Below are 21,085 nucleotides of genomic sequence, written 5' to 3' on the forward strand. Positions count from 1 at the left end.
TAAGGAAACACAAGCTTTAAATGACACAATAAATCAGCTGGATTTAATAGATATCTATAGGACATTACCTCCAAAAACAGCAGATTACCCATTCTTCTCAAGTGCACATGGAACATTCTCAAGGATAGATCACATTTTGGGTCATAAATCAAGCCTTGGTAAATACAAGAAAATTGAAATTGTATCACGCACCTATTCCGACCACAATGCTATGAGATTAGAAATCAATTACAGGAAAAAGCCTGTAAAAACACAAACACATGGAGGTTAAACAATATGCTACTAAATAACCAAGAGATCACTGAAGAGATCAAAGAAGAAATCAAAAAATACCTAGAGATAAATGACAATAAAAACACAATGATCCAAAACCTATGGGATGCAGCAAAGGCAGTTTTAAGAGGGAAGTTTATAGTGATACAATCCTACCTCAAGAAACAAGAAAAATCCCAAATAAACAATCTAACCTTACACCTAAAGATATTAGAGTAAGAAGAGCAAATAAAACCGAAAGTTAGTAGATGGAGAGAAATCATAAAGATCAGAGCAGAAATAAATGAAATAGAAACAAAGAAAACAATAGCAAAAATCAACAAATCTAAAAGCTGATTCTTCGAGAAGATAAATAAAATCAATAAACTTCTAGCAAGTCACATCAAGAAAGAGGGAGAGGACTCAAATCAATAAAATTAGAAATGAAACAGGAGAAGTTACAACAGACACCGCAGAAATAAAAAGCACCATAAGAGACTACTGTAAGCCACTATATACCAAAAAATGGACAACCTGGGTGAAATGGACAGATAATTAGAAAGGTATAAACTTCCAAGACTGAATCAGGAAGAAATAGAAAATATGAACAGACCAATCACAAGCAATGAAATTGAAACTGTGATTAAAAATCTTCCAACAAACAAAAGTCCAAGACCAGATGGATTCACAGGTGAATTTTATCAAACATTTAGAGAAGAGTTAACACCCATCCTTCTCAAGCTCTTCCAAAAATTGCAGATGAAGGAACACTCCCAAACTCATTCTATGAGGCCACCATCACCCTGATACCAAAACCAGACAAAGATACTACAAAAAAAGAAAACTACAGATCAATATCACTGATGAATTTAGATGCAAAAATCCTCAACAAAATACTAGCCAACAGAACCCAGCAACACATTAAAAGGATCATCCACCATGATCAAGTGGAGTTTATCCCTAGAGGAATCTTCAATATATGCAAATCAATCAATGTGATACACCATATTAATAAATTGAAGGAGAAAAACCACATGATCATCTCCATAGATGCAGGAAAAGCTTTTGACAACATTCAACACCCATTTATGATAAAAACTCTCCAGAAGGTGGGCACAGAGGGAACCTACCTCAACATAATAAAGGTCATATACAACAAACCCACAGCAAACATCATTCTCAATGGTGAAAAAATGAAAGCATTCCCTCTAAGATGAGGAACAATACAAGGATGTCCACTCTCGCCACTACTATTCAACATAGTTTTGGAAGTCCTTGCCACAGCAATCAGAGAAGAAAAAGAAATAAAAGGAATCCAAATTGGAAAAGAAGAAGTAAAACTGTCACTGTTCACAGATGACATGATACTATACATAGAAAATCCTAAATGTGTCACCAGGCTAATTGAGGTATTCAATGAATTTGGATAAGTTGTAGGATACAAAATTAACACACAGAAATCTCTTGCATTTCTACACACTAACAATGAAAAATCAGAAAGAGAAATTAAGGAAACAATCCCATTCACCATTGCAACAAAAAGAGTAAAATACCTAGGAATAAACCTAACCACAGAGGTAAAAGAACTATACTCAGAAAACTATAAGACACTTATGGAAGAAATCAAAGATGACAAAAACAGATGGAGAGACATACCATGTTCTTGGACTGGAAGAATCAACATTGTGAAAATGACTATACTACCGAAAGCAATTTACAGATTCAATGCAACCCCAATCAAATTATCAATGGCATTTTTCACAGAACTAGAACAAGACATTTTACAATCTGTATGGAAATGCAAAAGACCCCAAATAGCCAAAGCAATCTTGAGAAGGAAAGATGGAGTTGGTGGAATCAGGCTTCCTGACTTCAGGCTATACTGCAAAGCTACAGTGATCAAGACAGTATGGTACTGGCACAAAAACAGAAATATAGATCAATGGAACAGGAAAGAAAGCCCAAAGATAAACTGCGGTCAACTAATCTATGACGAAGGAGGCAAGGATATACAATGGAGAAAAGGCAGCCTCTTCAATAAATGGTGCTGGGAATACTGGACAGCTTCATATAAAAGAATGAAATTAGAACACTCAACACCATACACAGAAATAAACTAAAAATGGATTAAAGACCTATATGTAAGGCCAGACAACTATCAAACTCCTAGAGGAAAACATAGCAAGAACATTCTTTGATGTAAATCATAGCAAGATCTTTTTTGATCCACCCCCTAGAGTAATGGAAATAAAAACAAAAATAAATAAGTGGGACCTAATGAAACTTCAAAACTTCTGCACAGCAAAGGAAACTATAAGCAAGATGAAAAGACAACCCTCAGAATGGGAGAAAATATTTGCAAATGAATCAACAGACAAAGGCTTAATCTCCAAAATATATAAACAGTTCATCCAGCTGAATATCAAAAAAACAAACAATCCAATCAAAAAATGGGCAGAAGATCTACATAGGTATTTCTCCAAAGAAGACATATGGTTGGCCAAGAGGCACATGAGAAGCTGCTCAACATCACTTGTTATTAGAGAAATGTAAATCAAAACTGCCATGAGGTATCACCTCACACTGGTCAGAATGGGCATCATCAGAAAATCTAGAAACAGTAAATGCTGGAGAGGGTGTGGAGAAAAGGGAATGCTCTTGCGCTAAATTGATACAGCCACTATGGAGAAGAGTATGGAGGTTCCTTGCAAAACTAAAAATAGAGTTACCATATGACCCAGCAATCCCACTGGTGGGCATATACCCAGAGAACACCATAATTCAAAAAGACACATGCTCTCCAATGTCATTGCAGCACTATTTGCAATAGCCAGCTCATGGAAGCAACCTAAATGTCCATCAACAAGTGAATGGTTAAAGAAGAGGTGGTACATATATACAGTGGAATATTACTCTGCTGTAAAAAGCAATGAAACTGGGATACTTGTAGAGACCTGGATGGACCTAGAGACTGTTATACAGAGTGAAGTGAGTCACAAAGAGAAAAACAAATATCGTGTATTAACACATATATGTGGACTATAGAAAAATGGTACAAATCAACTGGTTTGCAAGGCAGAAACAGAGATGCAGATGTAGAGAACAAACATATGGACAGCAAGTGGGAAAAGTGGGGAGGGTTGGTGGGGAATGAATTGGGAGATTGGGATATCAAATTGTACACTCTAAATATATACAGTTTGTCTGTTAACTGCATCTCAATAAAAGTTCTTAAAAAATGAAGCTATGTTCTAAACATCATCTTATCTTTCTTGCTAAGAAATTTTTGAGTTTGAGGTATCATGAACTTATTTGATTTTTTGTAAACTTGGGTAGAATAGAAGTATTATATTTAATGCTAAAGATCCCCCTGTTTTAATTAAGCTGATAAATTTAAACTAGCTTTTATTTACTGAAAATTATCTTTGATCACAGGAACTCAGAAAATATTTGAGTTAGTTTCTATATTTCTGAGAGTATACTTGATTCATATAATGCTTGTTTGTCTTTAGTCAATTAAATAGAGCTCTTTAGGAAATAATTTTGGTAATACCAATCAGAGGTACAAAAAATCACATACCTATAGTATACACAATAGACACACATAAACATACAGATGCACACTGAGATCTTACAGCTTTCACTTAAAGATTTTATTCATGAAACAGAAATGATAATGCAAATCTCACTAGTTTATAAAACAACAGTTGGGTCCATTATGTTTCTGGCAGATGGAATAAGTTAAGGTTTCCTACTCAGATCACTTTTTACTAATATTTGTGAAAGAGACTGAAATGGAGCAGGACTCTATGGGCCCCTCCTGGGTACCAAAACTTTCTGTGTTCCCTGTTTTTGGTTTGTAGGAAATAAGCTTCATACAGCCTCCTTTGACCTTCCCTGAGTTCCAAAGGGCAGATTCAAACAGTTGCTAATCAGGGAAGGGAGAGAATGAAGAAACAAGGAGGAATAGTCAAGAAACAATAGTGCAGCCATGGGGAAGGTTCCTGGTTCTTCCCCAAGATATATACATAACACAATACCTTTGCATTATTCTGTCAGAACTAAGGCCCTCACCCAGGTGAAGGATGGTAACATTGGACGGAGGACAAGGTTCCTGGAGCACCACCAACCAATCAGAAGAAAGTCTGCACATGGTGGAAGATAACAAAGACTTTGATCCCCTCCCACAATAATTCTCCTTTTAAAAACTTTTATCGTTAAGCAGAATCTTTGGAGTTAGATTTTTGGGGTTTTTTTGTTTGTTTTTCTTTTTTTTGTTGTTTGTTTGTTTGTTTAAAGATTTATTTATTTTTGGCTGTGTTGGGTCTTCTTTGCTCCACATGGGCTTTCTCTAGTTGTGGGGAGCAGGGACTATTCTTCGCTGCAGTGCAAGGGCCTCTCATTGTGCTGGCTTCTCTTGTGCAGCGTGGGTTCTAGGCATGCAGGCCTCAGCAGCTGCAGCATGCAGGCTCAGTAGCTGTGGCTCTCAGGCTCTAGAGCACAGGCTCAGTAGTTGTGACACACAGGCTTAGTCTCTTTGCAGCATGTGGGATCCTCCCAGCCCAGGGCTCGAACCCATGTCCCCTGCATTGGCAGGCTGATTTCCAACCACTGTGCCACCAGAGAAGTCCCTGAAGTTAGGTTTTGGGACACAAGTCCATCATCTCCCCAGGTTGCCAGCCTTCTGAATATAGCAACCTTTCCTTTACAGCCAGCACTTATTTGGTTTTGAGTGGTGAACAGTTGAACTTGAGTTTCGTAACAGATTTTGCCACCTTAATATGGGCTGTGCTCTTGTTGCGTCTGGCTCGTCCGGGCTTCCTGGAGTAAAGCCACTGACTGCATCAAGCCTCCAGGACAATCATGATGAGCCAGCTGCTCATGGCTAGCTAGCCTCGGAGGGGAAATTTGAGGGAATGGGGAATGTCCCAGCAGCTGCTGAAACCATTGTTGCAGGGACTTTCCCCATCTCCTCCCTGCCCTATACGAACTGCTGTCATGGCTTTTGGTTGGTGGAAATGGAAACATGCATTTGATATGAGCTTATGAGCTCTAGGACCAGGTGTGTCTACTGGAGTGCACCTGGGCAGCTTTTCCTTTGTGCCCAATTGATTCTGATGTGCATCCCTATTGAGCATCATTTGTAAGCATGAGGAACTATTTGGGCCAGTTGGCTCTGATATGCATTTGTCATTGAGAGCTGTTTGTGCTTTAAGGGTATATCTGTTTAAGAGCAGGACTGGTCATGTGGATTTGTGACAGCCATTTGTGTTTTATCATTTGTGAGCACCAGGTACTATTTGTGACAGGTATTTGTGTTTTGTGTCTCATATTTTTCTGTCTTATGAAGTGGAAAATTCTGGTTCTGTGTGTCTCTGCTTCCAAACAGTACTTCTATTGTACCTAGGTTTACTAGTGGTCAAATATATTATATGTGCTGCAAATTTATCAACAGGAGACATAACTTGGTATGATGAAACTTTAAGTAAATATAAGTGAGATAAGAGATTTTTTTGATGGACTTGTTAGAAATGGTTGTGTTCTGGGAATGTTGGCTTTGGGGCTGTCTCTCCAGATTTTAGTAATTTGAAACTAAACTGAGTTGAATGGCAAGAATTCATTGATTGTCCAGGTCATTTAACACAGGATAAAATATTGGAACATTAATTGGTGGGCCGGTCTAAATTTACCTACCTGTGCATTCTTAGGACGGGAAGACTAAAGCATAAAGTTTCCAATTAAGAAATGCTGGTATGACAAAATTCACACTTACTTGCTTCTTGGTTTTTGCTAGAAATTAAGGTTTTTAAGGGTTAAAATTATAAGTAAACTACTAAATGAATAAGAAAAACATTTCATTATGCCAGAAAAGATGTGTGTTTTCAGTAAAAGAAGGTATGAAGAATAGAAATGAATTTCTTGGAAAAAGAAGGGTGAGTTTGTCCTAGAATGGATTATTTGTGAATGGAGAAGAAAATGAGAGAAAATAATATACATACAGAAAATTGTAGAGAGTTTGCAAAAAAGGAATGCTGGGAAAAGAGTTTTGCACTTGATCAGGATTTTCTAAGATTGCATTAAGTTTAATTAGATAAATGGATTTTGTTAAGAATAGACTAGGGGCAGGACCAGATTTTCTGTTCCTTTGTTAAGAAAGCAAAATTTTCTTGCAATGTTGCTTTTAGTAACAGATTGTGTGATCTTGCCTTTAAATGATCTGTATTTGCTTTTGAAATCTTTTGTCACTTTGGTTAAGTGAATAAGTTTCACAGTGACCTGTGATCCTATTTGACCAAGTATTTTGGAACCTTTTTGACATTTTGGACAAAATCCCCAAATATCAAATTCTAACTGAGGCTCTTCTGACTTCCAGCTAATTGTGAGATGCTTTAGAAGAACCCTGAGGCCTCTCAGAGAGATATAAAAGTTAACTAGGATTATGTGGTACGGGAAAGTTCTACTGGTTCCATCTGGTGTCATCTCCCTATCAAGGAGTGAGCAAATCTAGGCTCATTACGAATCACTCTGGGTTCATTCTCTTTCAAAAGCTGGGACACTCTGGAAGCCTCCATCTAGGAGTGGGAGTAGGAGTTGTAGACTACACCTCCTCTGATCTTCTGTCTTTGTGACTGTACCTTATTTGTTGTTTGTGTTTTTGTGTGTATTGTTTTGGGGTGAGCCACTCTGGCTTGCACAGCCTGGGAATTCTACCCACTGCATCTGGGCTCACTTCCCTTTCAAGGGGTGAGCCACTCTGGGCTCACTGCCAGCCAGTCTGGGCCTATTCTCTTTCAAGAATTGGGCCAGTTTGTTTTGAGGCATCTGCTTGAGAGTGGAAGTGGAATTTGGGGGCCACATCTCATCTGACATTTTGTTTGTGGGACCATATTTGTTTGTATGTGTCTGTGTATCAGTTCTTGTGTTGGCTGGTGGAGACATCTCTGGTCTCTGAGCTCTGAGGACACCAAAACATTCTTCTCTATTGCACTGGCGTTACCCATGGTGGAGCATCGGATGAGATTTTCCCTTTCTGGGGCTAGGGCACTATGACCTTTAGTGACCATTTTGCCTTGTATAGTTTGCTTGATATTTGTGTATGGGTGACCAGATGTATTTTCCATCTTATAGGCCCCCAGGGTGTATTTTTGCAAAACCGGGAGATCTTCAGCTATGCTCCCATGAATGAAAGAATGATTTTTTTATTGTAATACTGTTTGGCCTCAGTGCTCCTTGAGATCTGGAGAACAAGAGCCCCTAATGGCTCTGCTCTTGTATCAAAGTGAGCCTTTTGGAATTGGTTTGCTTTTATCTTGGGTGTGTGCATGAATGTCCTGTTCTCTCTTCCCGGTTTTGACCTTTGTTAAGGGGTCCTGGTAACATGAATCCTGATTCTTGTTCCTCTGAAAATGAGGCAGAGGATTGTGAGTGAATGATATATTTTATTGTCTATTACTGCTATTGATTATGACTGAATTGACTATCTAGAAACTGAAAAAAGTCCCCCAAAGTGGCCAAGATGGAATTCTTTTGACATTCTAAAGCTGTTTTTTTGCATATGCAGTTTCAGGAAGATAGTTTTCTAGAATGAATAAATATTTCTCTTCCTGTGACCTTGAGATGTAAATAATCTACCTGGAACCTTGTCAAATGAGTGATAAGCTTTTTTTCAGGTTTTATTATATGGGTAATTGTTATTAATATGGAATATCTAAAAATCTGATATGTCATGATAAAATGTTTACCATCCATAATTCTTGTTATTGCAACCAAGTTTCTTGATTGATTACATAGTAATCAGGTGTTAACTGTGCCTTCTAAGTCTTTTGTCCCTTATAGACAGTTACTATTGCATGCTGATGCTTTTGTAAAAGTGCTTCATCTTCAAGGAGATACTTAAAAGAGCTTTTGACAAGCACAGGTCTCTGATAAATTTCAGATTGTACTGCTGAACTGGGCAAGAAGCTAAAGAATCTTAATGGAAAAACCTGATGCCTTTACAAAGCTATTAATAAAAAAGATCAGTTACTCAGTGAACTGGTGAATGTGGTTATGATGTTTATGGTTTATGTCTGGAATATTACTGGTTTTGATTTGTGTTTTCTAGATGTGGGGAAGCCCTTCCCCTATTGTATGTTGTGACTTACAACAGTTTGGTAAATCATATCCGTATGAGTAGGTTTGCAACATTTTTCTTTTCTCTCTGCCTGGTACCTCCAGAAATTGGAGACTCTTGGGTTCTGAGCAGCCTTATTAGATGAATGGGAAAGACTCTCTCCTGGCATGTGCAGGAATCTCAATATTTTGGGGGCCTCTAGGAGTGAGAAATCCACCAAGGCAGAATCTGATGGCAGATTTTGGTGTGACTTTCCAGGCCTTGAGAGGCCTTTGGGGAACTTTGTTTGAGACCCCTGAGGAATTCCACAGCAGCCAGTTTGGAGGAGCCACACTTATTTTGCAAACAAATTAGTCTTGATTTGGCTGTGTTTGGTGGAGATAAAGGTAATTTTACAGGAAAAAATATTATGTTTCAATAGATGTTATATTCTAGCTTTATTAATTGAGATCTGTATTTATGAAAATTATTGTACTAGCCACACTTTTGCCCTGATGTTCAGGAGGAAAATGAAATTATCTAGTGAAATTATCACAGTGTGTAACTTCTTGTGATATATCACTGCTTCTTTTAGGTCTACTGCTAAAAGCTCATGTACAATGATTGTGTAACAATTTGGTAAAAGTGCTAAAATGTATAGCCTATAAAATGTTTCCCTGTTAACATTACCTCTGAGCCTGTTCACAATATCTGATTAGTTTTGCTCCAATGTGGATAAGTAGGCAAATATGAGGGCAGCCTAGCACCAAGGGACATGATCTGGACCCAAGGCAGGCAGTCAATGGCTACCCTGACTTCAAGGGACAGATATTTTGGGGTTGTCAAAAGGGGAAATGATGGGAAAATGTGCACACATTGAGCTATGGGGAAGTCATTCTGGCTTAGACATGGTTTAACATAAACTTTACTGACCAGAGTGACCTGTTTTGTGGACTTTTGGACATGCATTTTATATCTGCTTTGACCATTGAGGAGGGGAATGCATTTGAAAGTCAAAATGGAGTAGCTGTGGTTCAGACATCATACGTGGCCATCGTGGATGTAATTTCAGGCATATTCCTATATTGCTGAGATCTTAGAGATTTCTGAGCTGTGTCAGATTCAAGATGCCACTAGCCATTCTCAAGGCAGTTTTTGCTGGCAGATGGAAGCTGCAAGGCTTCAATATCTCCTCTTGTAACTATTAGATTTTAGACAATAAAATTGTTTTAGATCAGATATTAGCAGAAAAATGTAGACATATGTGTAGTGGCCAATAGATCCTGTTATGTGCACAACAGAAGTTTAAACCTACTTAGAGAAATCTAGACAACTGGCTACCTGGATAAATGTTAAAGTGACTGGACCAGACTGGGTTTCAAGCTTATTCTCCTGAATTCCTAAGGCAATGGATCTATTTTGTCCATTAACGTTCAGGTTGTCACTCCTTCTACTTCTAATTGGGTCTATCGCAACAAAACAGCAGATCAAGGGATTAAGATTTTAATCATACAAGATTCCAGGACCTGGAACTCGAGAATATTTCCAATTTGGTGTCCATTCTTCTAATCAAGGCAGGACTATGCCCAATTTCAGCAGGAAGTAGCCACAGCAGTTGGTATTTTATTCCCTGAAAGATTTGAGAAAGGTTGAAACAGGAGTGGGTACTGAAATTGAGACCCCCCTGAAACCAGTTCCTCTGCCAAGTTTATGATTAACCTATCTACCCAAACTGTTATTCCTTTTCTTCACCAACATCTGTTCTCCTCAAGATTGAGGAGTAACAAAGAAAAGGAGGGGAGGGGACTTCCCTGGTGATGCAGTGATTAAGAATCTGCCTGCCAATGCAGGGAACCCATGTTCCATGGGTTCAATCCCTGGTCCTGGAAGATCCCACATGCCTCAGAGCAACTAAGTGTGTGAACCAAAACTACTGAGCCTGTGCTCTAGAGCCTGCGAGCCACAACTACTGAGCCCACATGCCTAGAGCCCATACTCCACAGCAAGAGAAGCCACCACACTGAGAAGCCTGCACACCACAACAAAGAGTAGCCCCCACTCGCTGCAACTAGAGAAGCCTGCATGCAGCAATGAAGACCCAACACAGCCAAAAATAATAAATAAATAGGAAAAAGAAAAAGGAAAAATGACTGAAACAGAGCAGGATCCTGTGGAATCCTCCCTGGTACAAATCCTTTTTATGTCCTCTGTTTTTTGTTTGTAGGAAGTAGACCTCATTCAGCATCTTTGACCTTCTCTGAGTTCCAAAGGGCAAATTCAATCAGTTGTTTATAGGGGAAGGGAGAGGATGCAGAAACAAAGGAGAAGCAGTCAAGAAACAATAGTGCAGCCATAGGGCAGGGTCCTCGTTCTTCCTCAAGGAATATATATAACTTACCATCTCCAGAGGTAGCAAGAAAGCAGCAAGCTCAAGGGCTCAGCAGGTACCCAAGTCTGGTTGCTTTTGCTAATGGGGATCTTTGAGGGCCTCCTTTGGCCCCTCTTCTGACACTACAACTGTTAAAAGATAAATTGAGACATATTAAAATTCAATATGAATCAAGCAACATACAACCTATGAGATAGAAAGGAGCTTCAGAGAGCTATATAAAATGAGAGACCTTTATAGGCAGAAAGGAGCAAGAACAGGAAGTTATATTAAGAAAAAAGTACGTTGGTTATTGCAAGGCTACTTTCCTTCAGAAGAGGGCAGGGATCAATCAGGAGGATTAGCTAGCATTGATCAGGCAACTGGTTTGAGATTCCATTTCTGGGAGAGCCAAAACTTTAACTCAACTTTCGTTGGGATGTGGGATTTAGCATAAGCAACTCCATTTGGGGCTTTTTGTCTTGTTTTTAAGAGTGGCTAGCCATAGACTCAACATTTATTACATATTTTCCTTACACAATGTGGTGATCTCGTTCTCTTGCTATCATGAACTATGTACATATTCCATGTCCTCTGTAGTCTGCTAATTCCCTAAGGGAATAATTCGTTCACCTTTATGAACTCCACTGCCGAGCACTGAACCTGGCACATCATGTAGAGAACTTGCAAGTCACTCACATAATATGCTGCCTAGCTGTTGTTCCATTATTATATCTTATGAAAAGGAGCACATATTATATGTGTCCAAGCAGACACACACAAAAATATATATAAATAGATTAGCAACACAAATAATTTTTATGAAGCCCTCTTATTTTGTTGGTTCTAAACACTGAGAACCTCAACAAACAATGTGCTTCTGTGTTCTCAAGAAAAAAAATATAAATATAATATAATATATAATATATAAATAAATAATAACTATAATAAATGAATATGTAAATAAACATAATAAATATAAATATATACATATATATATACACACATATATATAGAAAAAGAAATGTTGGTGAAAGCAGACCTGCTTACGTTTTGTATGCCCTTTATTTTCTCTGCCACTTCTGGCTCCTGCAGCAGCTCTGCTCTGATGGGCTGCATGATGCAGTCACACTGGAGGGCATGTTGACAACAGTGTGAGCCAGGAACATCAGGGGCTCTGTCCATGGGTGTTCCCTGCTCCCCTTTTTCTCTTGTTAAACTTCAGAGGCTGATACTTTACTTTGGAAACTAGGTTTGGGTGTGGGATACTCAGCATGCTGCCTCAGAATGGGGAGGATTCAAAGTGACAAGGCCTAGGGCATCCCCATGCCATGTTGGAGGGATGCTGGAGATGGTGAAGAACCATGGGGGGAAATGAGCTGCTGTTAGGAATGAACATGTCTCACCCGGTCACTGCTCAGCCTAAAATCCTTCAAAGCTTACTGGTGTTCTCGGCATGAAGTTCAAATTCCTTGCCACAGCTCTCAGGATCTCCCATGACCTGACGGCCACCTTCCTCAGCCACATGTGAGATGCCTTCCTCCACTTTCATTGCTCAGATCTACTGGCCTTTGCTATTTCCTCCAACATGACTGGCTCTCCTGCCTGAGGGGTTTTGTGGAAACCGTTCCTTCCATGTGGAACAGTTTTCTCCTCCAATCTTCATCCAAGCCAACTCCAACATGTTCTCCCCTGATCTCTCAAGCTTGGTTAGTGCCCCCAGGTTTAGACTCCAGCTCCCCTTACTTGCCCTTTCTCACAACTCATTACCCTCTCAACATCTTGTCCACTGTGTCTTCTTCACAGATCATAAGCTCCTTGAGAGCAGATACCAAGTCTGTCTCACTCATCCCAGGAACTACCATGCTTGTCCCCTTGCCAGATGAACATCAGACCATTGAGAAATATCTGTGAAGTGAACACACATCTTAAAGATTTTAAAGATAATTCTCTCGAGCCAACTTGGTGATGCTACCAGAAACATGAGAACCAAATGGACTCTTCCTGCTTTCTCTCTCTTTCAAACCCAGCTGGGAAGCAGGAGGATTGAAGGGCAGGCAGTAGAGATGGGGATGCTGGATGAGGAATCTCAGCCAGGGAGCCAGGCCAGGACCCTCATTGTGAAATAGGAACATTTTCGGGAAGTGACCCTCTGCTGGAACTCCTCAGTTCTGAGGTGGTCATTAACTTTGAACTGTTATGCAGTGTGAATAATTTGCCTGTGGAAAAAAATTAGCACTGAGAGTAGTGCTGCTTTCATCATGAAATCCTGACTAATCTCTGCTGGACTCAGTCCAGGCTGCGCCATTTCTATAACATTAAAGTATAACCCATAACCACACCAGCAAAGCCACCCCTTAACAAACAAAGGGCCCAAGCACTTTCAAGGAAAGACCAATGGGAAGCTGAAGAATCTGGAACCCCTAAAATGAAGACTTGAGGAAATAATTTGAATTGAATTAAATTATTAAACATTAAAGTAATATTTAATGTAGTGAAATCAAAGCTCTATATATGAATGGGTTGAGCCTTCTGGGTGTGTGTCATTTGGTCAATCTTCTCCAAGTCATTAAAGTCTCTCATTTAGTTCCCACTTGAATGCCTAAAATACACGCCCTTAGCGGGCAGTAATCAAAGTAAAAGAAGGGTTTCTACCCGAAGTGATCTTATTGTCTATTCAGAGAAACAGATAATGGAGAATAAGTGAAACAAAGAGGTAGAAGAATGATAATATATTTATACCTTTCAAATTCCAAATGATACTTTCAGACCCTGTGGAAAGGCCACCTTGAAGAATCCAGCACAACCTCCAAAGCACCAATTCTACCTTTTTTGGGCTTCTGGCATTTACTATTGGCTCAGGGGTTGTCAGTTTCCCAGGTGACCTCATACATCAATGTTTTGTAGGACTGTCTTCTCTGCATTAGTAAGCATGAATGCCAAAGTTTCTTAACTCTACTAATTATAGCAAGCTTAGTGACTTTTTTAAACTGCATTACATAGAAACTCAATATTCTTAGTATTCTCAGCATTCCTAGCAAATTATCAAACACTGTTAAAGATATGGTATTCATCAGACAATTTTATGCCGATTCTTTGCTCAAAAACTTTAATCCCAGTGCTTGTGTTACAGTGACTCTATACATAAAATATCAGCTTGACTTCTATTACATAAGATGTAGATTTAGTTTACTTAAAATTAAATTCCAACTATACTTATCAATAATGATATTTTAATGATACATTTATGATGTTTTGGCTTATTTGCATAATTCAATCCATATAAGCCCAATGACTAAGGTAGGGATAGGCACATGGTTTAGAGGGAGTCCTGAGATGATTTGGGATCAACTGGAAAGATATATTATCTTTTTTTGACTTGGCATGAACCTGGGAAGATGTAGGCCTATTTTTCGCTGTTAGCAGCCATCCTGCTTCCAAACACAGCTCATCATCATAGATAACTTGAAGAACAGAGCTGATTCCTAATGTCAGTTTGAGAACCTGTATCAACCCCTACCTGAGGCCACTCTACACCTGGCCTTGCATGTAAGTGAGCCTAAAATTCTTTTTATGTTGAAGTCCATGAGTTGAGTTGGGTGTGACTTGCAAACCAAAGAGACCAAACTGATTCATTCTCACAGAAGGAAAAAGGTAGGAAGGAAACTACTTATTTATATGTATTCAACACACTTTCTTTTCAGAGAAAAAACACACAGCATGAGGTATCCCATTTTAATAAATCCCCTGCTTTCAACTTTACATCTTGAACTTTTATACCCAGAAATCAAAGTTCAGTACCATCACACACAGTGGTTAAAATTTTTCCCTGAGATCATAAGGCTATGTTTTTGGCCACGGAATATCTTTACGTTTAAAATTCAGGAGAAAAGTAAGAAACTGGAAGTCTTTGGGTGGTGAAAGAGGCAGATAACTTCAGTAGAATTCCTGAGAAAAAGGTGCAGTGTCAATCACACCACTAATTAATATTTCCCTGGCTGTGAACTCTTATCCCTTCAACATCACCATCATTCGATAAGGGAAATTAATTTATTGCATATAAAGAATCTTTATCTCAATGGTGTGTGCAAAACAAGTTGGCTACTGCTAAGTGCCAGAGTTGATGCCTCAGTTTCCAATAAAATGCAGAGCTAGTGAGGTTCAGACAGCTTTCCCCAGGGCCATATGGGAAAGAGAAAAACCCAGACATGGATGATGAGAAAAAATTGTTATCACACTATACACTTAGGCCTGCAATATTTTTCAAAATGGTTTGAAATCAAAATAGCTTGTGATCCTCTGCGAGTAGGAATGGGGAGAGACAGTGGATTATTATCTCAATTCCAGCCAAATCAAGTCATCAAAGCATAAGGCAAATGGACATCAGCATGTGTCACCCAGTCTTTGTGCACTAAGAGTCAGCTCTGAAGGAAATGCAACTTCAGCAGAAAAATCAACCCCCTGGATTGCAAGGAATCACATGTGGGAAGGAGCCAGCTCACCAGGATCAGTCACTCTTAGGTGGTGGTGTCAGTCCTCCACCCATGATCCCCCTAGAATGGCGCAAGGGAATGACTATGTTCTCTATTGAGGACTTCCCTTTTTAAAAATAAACAAGCAAAGGTTTCCCTAATCTGACCTACATTCAACAGCCAGTCCTGGGGAAGGGAGAGTGGGAAAGGAATCAGGGATGACATGCTCAAGAGTGTGCAGGCCTCTGAAGACAAAAAAATTGACAGGCAAGCTGAGCATCAGTAGCTGTGGTACTTCCAGGGATATCATTCCATGGACACAAGGTCCAAATTCTCTCTCTTAGGATCTCCTGGGATAGTTATGACAGGCATTCACCATGTTTCTCAAGTAGGTAGGGACTCCTTTCTGCAAAGGAAAGAAGACTGTCACTTCTATGTCCTCACAGCGATTACTTCTGACTCTTCAGGATATGGCAAAGGTAAAGGAAGATGGCTTTGGGACTAATAAATATGACAATAGGGCCTATGAGCAGATTTCCACAGAATGTTGTCACAGATGATGACAAAAGCTAAGACACAGGGCACAGGTAAGGCTGCATACTTTGGCTTTTGCTAATAAAAAGCTAAGCTATTTCTGAGACATCATTTTTTGAAAAGAAAAAAATAAGAACAGGAAATGGGATTGGGTTGGGCGGTGGGTTTCTTCCAAAGAAGTGAGAGAAAGGACTTGCTTTACAAATAGGAAATGGTAAGGATTGGGGCCAAAAGGCAGAATATGCCATCCTTTAGTTTTGAACATTGTTCAAGACTTTTCCCAAACATTGTTCTATTTACTCTTCCTCTATAGGGTGAGAATATCCATCTCCATTTTTAAGAGGGAAGAAACTGATGGCTTCCCTAGATCACACAGTCAGATAAGCAAGGCCGGGATTCAAAATATTTTGTGTTTGACTCAAAGCCTTTGTGCTTTTTCACTCTCCCAGGGAATGGGTGAGCCCTCCAGCCAGGAAGTAGAACCATACAAAGCACTGAATGGTCACCATGATTCCAGGTCCTAGGCAGTCTCTCGTGATCTGGGTACCACTGCGGTGCCCTCTCCTTACAGAAAAACAAAATAACCATAAAAAACTGGAGCCTTCCCCAGGCTTGGACATGACTGACTGTCTCCTGGGCCAGGGCAGCCTAACTCCTGCATAAGCAGATACAGGGTCCACAGGCACCACTGTTCCTACAAGGAGCAGGCTACTGTCCAGAGGTTCCAGAGAGTGATCCTGAAGGGATCTCAGGGGAAGAGCAGAGAAGGGCTGGTATTCCAGGTAAAGATTCTTTGTCTTTTGTCCCAGCCTCCTTGCTGGCTGTTGGAAACCCCAGTTCTAACTATAGTCACTCAACCAAGCTGCTTCATAAAAGAGTCTCATGAGGCCTGAGACAGTGCATCTCTTCAGCCTGACAGCCCCATGGGCTAAGTCAACATTTGTTAAACACACTTCCCCTCCTGTCTCCTGGGATCTCACCTTGGCAGCCCACTTAAAGAGCCAGTTCGGAACTGGGCAATCCAGGCTATCATAGTAATACACGAAAACTAGAGAGGGAAAAAAAGACAATTTAGAAGGAGGAAACATGTTAAAGATACAGCAATAAACCTTGCAAAACTCCCACATTTATATGCAGGCCCAGATAGTAAGGAGAGAGATAACATGGAATTTGTGTATTCTCCCCTCTGCCTTGCGTTATGGGAGACTTACATACAAACACTTTGAAAAACAGCCAAAGAACATTCTGCTGCTATTTATTAAAAGCCTGGCAAGGGCTAGACACTTGGATATAGTCTCTCACTTAATTATCTTAATCCTAAAGAGTTGATAAAATTAAACCTCAGTTTACAAATAATAAAATGGAGACTCAGAAGTGTAGGGTGACACGTCCAAAGTGGCAGATCTAACACATGTCAGAACTACAGTTCAGATTTTGCCGTAGTCTCAAGGCCACACTTGTTCCAGTCCAGCAGGTGGGCGCGTGGCCCAATCTGAGCTTCTCCCTCGCGGGTGGAACTCAAGGCAGGCAGGTCCTGAGTCCCTGTGTTCTTGCTGAGCAGGAGCTGCCTCCTCAGAGACAGTCCTGCCAGACCTCCTTCCCCACCTCGACCAGCGTATGCATGGACGGGACTGGCCTCAAGTGGCCTTTGAAACCTTCTAGTTCACTTGGATGTTTTGATTTCATCTGGACAATGCAAGAGTCAGTGAAGAATAAATTGATCAGATTTAAACATCCACCTTGCATTCCAGCCAAGTTTCTGGGGGTGAATTGAGTCTCCCTCTTTTGCACCCATGGGAATAAGCATCATGCATTTTATGTGACCTTCCCAGGGGTGGCCTTGGCCAGTGAGCCAACACATGCCCTCTTCTTACTTTTGCTCCCGTTCCTGCCATTGCTCTGGAAGGCCAGCCTCTGCTTGTACTGCCTCACCCGGAGCACTCCCGACTTCTCTGGAAACTGCGGCACAGAGGTGTTCTGGGCCAGGATCACGTGGACCTTCTGCCCGTTAAATTCCATCTCTCGGTGCTGCTGCACGTAGACGTACTACATCTCCAGTCAAGGCACGCATCAAAGCCAGCATCTCAGAAGAGCTGAAGGAAAGCCCACAAGCCAGAAGCAAAAGGAAAGTATTCTGTTCCTCCACTTGGCATTTGCTCCCTTGCACTGTTACTTCACGTCCTGCCCTGTCTACCTGCCCTGCAAAACTGTGGCTCCTTCCACCCGGTGTTCTCATTTCAGAGTGTGCATTACCCACTGTTGAATGGTTCCTTGCTGCTTTTGGTTGTGTTACCCACTCCTCCTTTCTCCAAGAAGGCAATGAGGTCTCAGATGATTGGTCACTAATCAGCTGTGTGATCTTCAGTTGGTTACTCAACTTTTCTGAGATTGGTTTCCCTCTGCAAGAAAAGAGGGTAACACTGCCCTGAATGCAGGCTTTGTGGGGACAACTCAAGAGAGACTGGAGCAGAATAAGTGCTCAGTAAACAGTGGGGCCATTTCTCTTTGTCCTCTCCCTAAGACACAATCACTGACCTCTATGCACAGAAGATGGTCAGGCCAGGTTACTAGCACCCGGAGATTACAGGAAGACACATGAATACCTGAATAGTTAGTAGGCAGACACCCTTGCTTACTCTGGTTCACCAGGAATAACAAAGCCATTCCATCCCAATAAACACTCACAGAACAACCACTGTGTCTATGGCTCTTTCACAGGGAATATAATCTGATCCTAAAGAACAACAGGAGTCACCACTAACTGAGCCCTTACCATGTACCTACATCATGTGCTTTACATTTAGCATCAGTTTTGATCCTGAGAAAGTCCCTGTGAGTTTGGCATAAGTATCCCCATCTTACAGATGACAAAATTGAGGCTCAGAGAAATAAACTTCCCAAAGATCCCATAGCCCAGTTGAAGTGACAGAACCTAAATGTGAACCCAGATCTGACTCCAAAACCTGGTAAGACATACACAGCTGCACAGGGTTCAGCTCTTTAATGTGTTCATTAGACTTTCCCATGGCAAAATTTTAAGTTTTACAGGAGAAGATATTAAAGCCTAAAACAATCCAAAAAAAATCACTCTAAGTGTAATATAATTTCACTTACTACAACAGCCCGGACCATAGCCCCAAGCCAGCTTGGAGTCTCTACAGCACCCACAGTGGTTTGCCCCTCCCCCAGGCACCCTGCAGGATGGTCTATTGCCACGCTTCCCACCCCCAACCCATGTACTGATGAATGAAGCTCTTAAATGTTTTAGGGAAGAAACAGTGTTGCTTTGGCTCTAGATTTCCTCTTTCCCAAGACTTTTATTTTTTCCTTGCAGCAACGATTTCCTACAACTTGCTCAGCTCCTGTGATAGACATCACCTGCTACTCTGCTGAGGAAAAATTAACTTGGTGTGTTGATTACAATGTGGCAGAGGTCTTTGCAGGGTTAGAAGATCCAGTGTGGCACACAGTCTATGAGTGGAAAACCACCAGTTCACTGAGGCCCAGAGAAGTGAAGGGCCTTTTCCAAGCTTACACAGCAAGCCAGCAAATGAGCTCACACTCAACCTGCAATCTTTCCCTTCAAAACTAATGTTCTTTTCCTGTACACTGCTCTCTGTTCTCAAAAACTGAGCAGCCCTTATAGGAGAGACACGTTTGTACACACAAAGAATAAGAAACTCATTATGGGATTGTGTGGCATTGGAAAGCCAATGAAATAGAACTTTAAGGAGCCCCAAGTGTCCACTCTTGAGAACAGCATCCAGCAGCGTCCCCGTGAGGTCAGAGAGTGGGGCTACCCTCGTCCAGATCACCTTCTCTGGACACAGCTGGACCTGGGCCCAGGCCTGCCTCTGCCACCCACTAGTGGTGAGAACCTGATGAGAACCTGAGCAGAGTTCTGAATTTCCCTCAGCCTCAGTTTCCTTCCCCGTCTGATGGGGATGATGGCTCCTACCCTGCACAGTTGTTGGCAGGAGGAGAGAAAACCATATAAAATCTAAGGGATTAAGTAACCACAATTTGCTGAAATACATGCATCTTGCATACAAACTACCTAGCAGTCTGTGGGAACTGTGCCAAGAAATAATCCCTTATGTAGTTTATAATCTAGTTGGTAGACACACACAAAACACATACAAATACCCACAAACACCCCCACCCCCAAGCTCCCTCTCCTTTTGGAGAACAATTATATGGGATCATACAGACTTACAGAATGTTAGAGCTAGAAAAGATTCCAGTGATCATCCAGTTCAGTGGTTTCCAAACATTTTTTTTAATGTCTGAGTTCCTTTGTTAATAGGATCCCTTATGGAAATTAAATGTGTGAAACACTTGGCTTCTATGATTGAAGAAGGACAGTGGAATTAAAGTCTCTCCTATCCCCGCCTACATTCTACCCCATCCTTCCGCTCAGTGAATGTCCATCAAGCCCTCCTGGGCTGGACCTAAGCCAGGCTTCTTAGAACCTTGCGGTGTCAGCTAAAACTCCTCACATTCTTTACAACTGCTTCATATCGTAATTGAGAAAACTGCGGGTAAAAAACATGCACACACTGTCCAGAGTCAATAGTTGAGGAGGGATGGCTGTGGGGTCACCAAAATTGGAGGAAAGTAGAGAGAGCTGGAAACGTGGGTCCTGAGATCCAGCCCCAACTCAGCCATGAAATACCTGTGTGCTTCTCTCACAGTACCTCTCTGGGTCTCTACTTCCTCCTGTATAGAGAAAGGGAGTGCACTGAATACTCTTTATCAAAAGTTTTTTGCAAGTCCCCAATTCTGTGGCCCAACAATTTCAAGCCCTAGAAAATTTCTCAGGAAAGTATGAGCTGTCTTCCCGTGACCACAATTACAGATGCTCCATGTGGTCTGGCCCAGAAATCACATCTGAGGTCTCTGAAAGCCACATAAGAGGCAACAGCTTTAGCAGATGCCTCTGCAAGAATCAAAGACCATGTTGTCCACACCTGGTGGACATACCACCCTTGGGGATGGCCACGTGCCACATAAACACTTAGAAAGCTGAGTAACGGTGCTTCTTTAGAAAGGATACATCTCTGTTGAACTTGGGAGACGGGCAGTTCAGTTCCCAGTAGATCACTACCTCTCCGTTGCATTCTTCTTCATAGAGCTCTTAAAAAAGAAGAAGAAGAGAAGGAGAAGGAGAAGGAGAAGGAGAAGGAGAAGGAGAAGGAGAAGGAGAAGAAGAAGAAGGAGAAGAAGGAGAAGGAGAAGAAGAAGAAGAGGAAGAAGTTACTGCATCTGGAAGCCTCTCTGGCTTCAGTTAACAAGAACTTTTGATATGATAACCTTATAGGGAATTATAAACCACTAACTCATAAAGCACAGAGATCTAGAAAAAAA

The 21,085-nt window shown here is 40.9% G+C and overlaps 1 protein-coding gene across 1 annotated transcript in view; it reads right to left on the minus strand.

The window, feature by feature from the left end:
- Positions 1–15,524: 15,524 nt before the first annotated feature.
- LOC130839560 (phosphatidylcholine transfer protein-like) overlaps positions 15,525–21,085 on the minus strand; it is a 35,447-nt gene continuing 29,886 nt past the window's right edge. The window contains exons 4-7 of the mRNA XM_057713811.1: positions 20,775–20,854; positions 17,593–17,764; positions 16,699–16,766; positions 15,525–15,590 (exon numbers count right to left, since the gene is read on the minus strand). Of these exons, the coding sequence (XP_057569794.1) occupies positions 15,525–15,590; positions 16,699–16,766; positions 17,593–17,764; positions 20,775–20,854 (386 nt within the window). The remainder of the gene's footprint in view (positions 15,591–16,698; positions 16,767–17,592; positions 17,765–20,774; positions 20,855–21,085) is intronic.

This window comes from Hippopotamus amphibius, chromosome 17, assembly GCF_030028045.1.
Source record: "Hippopotamus amphibius kiboko isolate mHipAmp2 chromosome 17, mHipAmp2.hap2, whole genome shotgun sequence".
NCBI lineage: Eukaryota > Metazoa > Chordata > Mammalia > Artiodactyla > Hippopotamidae > Hippopotamus > Hippopotamus amphibius.